This window comes from Acinonyx jubatus, chromosome B1 (genome assembly GCF_027475565.1).
Source record: "Acinonyx jubatus isolate Ajub_Pintada_27869175 chromosome B1, VMU_Ajub_asm_v1.0, whole genome shotgun sequence".
Taxonomy (NCBI): domain Eukaryota; kingdom Metazoa; phylum Chordata; class Mammalia; order Carnivora; family Felidae; genus Acinonyx; species Acinonyx jubatus.
In genome coordinates this window covers 149,522,335-149,523,753 of record NC_069382.1, presented here as the reverse complement: position 1 = coordinate 149,523,753, position 1,419 = coordinate 149,522,335, and the positions used below count along the sequence as shown (strand labels likewise).

The window sequence follows — 1,419 nt, the reverse complement described above, 5'->3', positions numbered from 1 at the left end:
AGTATTACTGCTACGAATTTACCCAGGGATACAGGAGTACTGATGCATAGGGGCACTTGTACCCCAATGTTTATAGCAGCACTCTCAACAATAGCCAAATTATGGAAAGAGCCTAAATGTCCATCAACTGATGAATGGATAAAGAAATTGTGGTTTATATACACAATGGAGTACTATGTGGCAATGAGAAAGAATGAAATATGGCCCTTTGTAGCAACGTGGATGGAACTGGAGAGTGTGATGCTAAGTGAAATAAGCCATACAGAGAAAGACAGATACTGTATGTTTTCACTCTTAGGTGGATCCTGAGAAACTTAACAGAAACCCATGGGGGAGGGGAAGGAAAAAAAAAAGAGGTTAGAGTGGGAGAGAGCCAAAGCATAAGAGACTCTTAAAAACTGAGAACAGGGTGAAAGCTTGGGGAGTGCCGAGGAGTCTTCTGGAACCGGAACTTGGACTTCTCTGCCTCTGTCCTCTCTTTCATCTCCTCGGTGGGGGCCCTAGCTATGCTCCTGGCCCGGAGCCCCCAGCAGAGAGGCCGCGTTTGAAGGATGACCTCTAGGAAGGAAGTGTTGATGAAGGTTATCATCCTGGGAGATTCTGGAGTTGGTAAGACATCACTCATGAACCAGTATGTGAACAAGAAATTCAGTAATCAGTACAAAGCTACAATAGGAGCAGACTTTCTGACAAAGGAGGTGATGGTGGATGACAGACTAGTTACAATGCAGATCTGGGACACAGCAGGACAGGAACGGTTCCAGTCCCTTGGTGGCCTTCTACAGAGGCGCAGACTGCACCTGGTATTTGACGTCACTGCCCCCAACACATTCAACACTCTTCATAGCTGGAGAGATGTGTTTCTCATCCAGGCCAGTCCCCGGGATCCTGAAAACTTCCCCTTTGTGGTGTTGGGAAACAAGATTGACCTGGAAAACAGACAAGTGGCCACAAAGCGGGCACAGGCCTGGTGCTACAGCAAAAACAACATTCCCTACTTCGAGACCAGTGCCAAGGAGGCCATCAAAGTGGAGCAGGCGTTCCAGACGATTGCACGGAATGCACTTAAACAGGAAACAGAGGTGGAGCTATACAACGAATTCCCCAAACCCATCAAACTGGACAAGAACGACCGGGCCAAGGCCTTGGCGGAAAGCTACAGTTGCTGAAGGAGCCCTGCAATGGATTCTGTGTTGACAGCTCGGAGCCTGGAGCCTGCTTCAGATTCTGTGTCTCCCTCTCTGTCTGCTCCTCTCCTGTTCATGTTCTGTCTGTCTCTCTCTCAAAAACAAATAAACATTATAAAAAGAGATTTTAAAAAAGAGACTACTGGAAGTTGCACATAATACTTAAAAAAAATAAAACAAAATAAAATTTCTGGATATAGACTCATGAGATTCCCAAGCACACTAAAATTAA

At 45.9% G+C, this 1,419-nt stretch overlaps 1 protein-coding gene across 1 annotated transcript; it reads left to right on the top strand.

The window, feature by feature from the left end:
• Positions 1 to 387: 387 nt before the first annotated feature.
• Positions 388 to 1,169, top strand: LOC106985293 (ras-related protein Rab-7a-like). Its single transcript, XM_053216157.1, is given in 3 exon segments — positions 388 to 772; positions 774 to 796; positions 799 to 1,169. Coding segments are annotated over 3 exon segments (615 nt in total). The 5' UTR covers positions 388 to 551.
• The last annotated feature ends 250 nt before the right edge of the window (positions 1,170 to 1,419 follow it).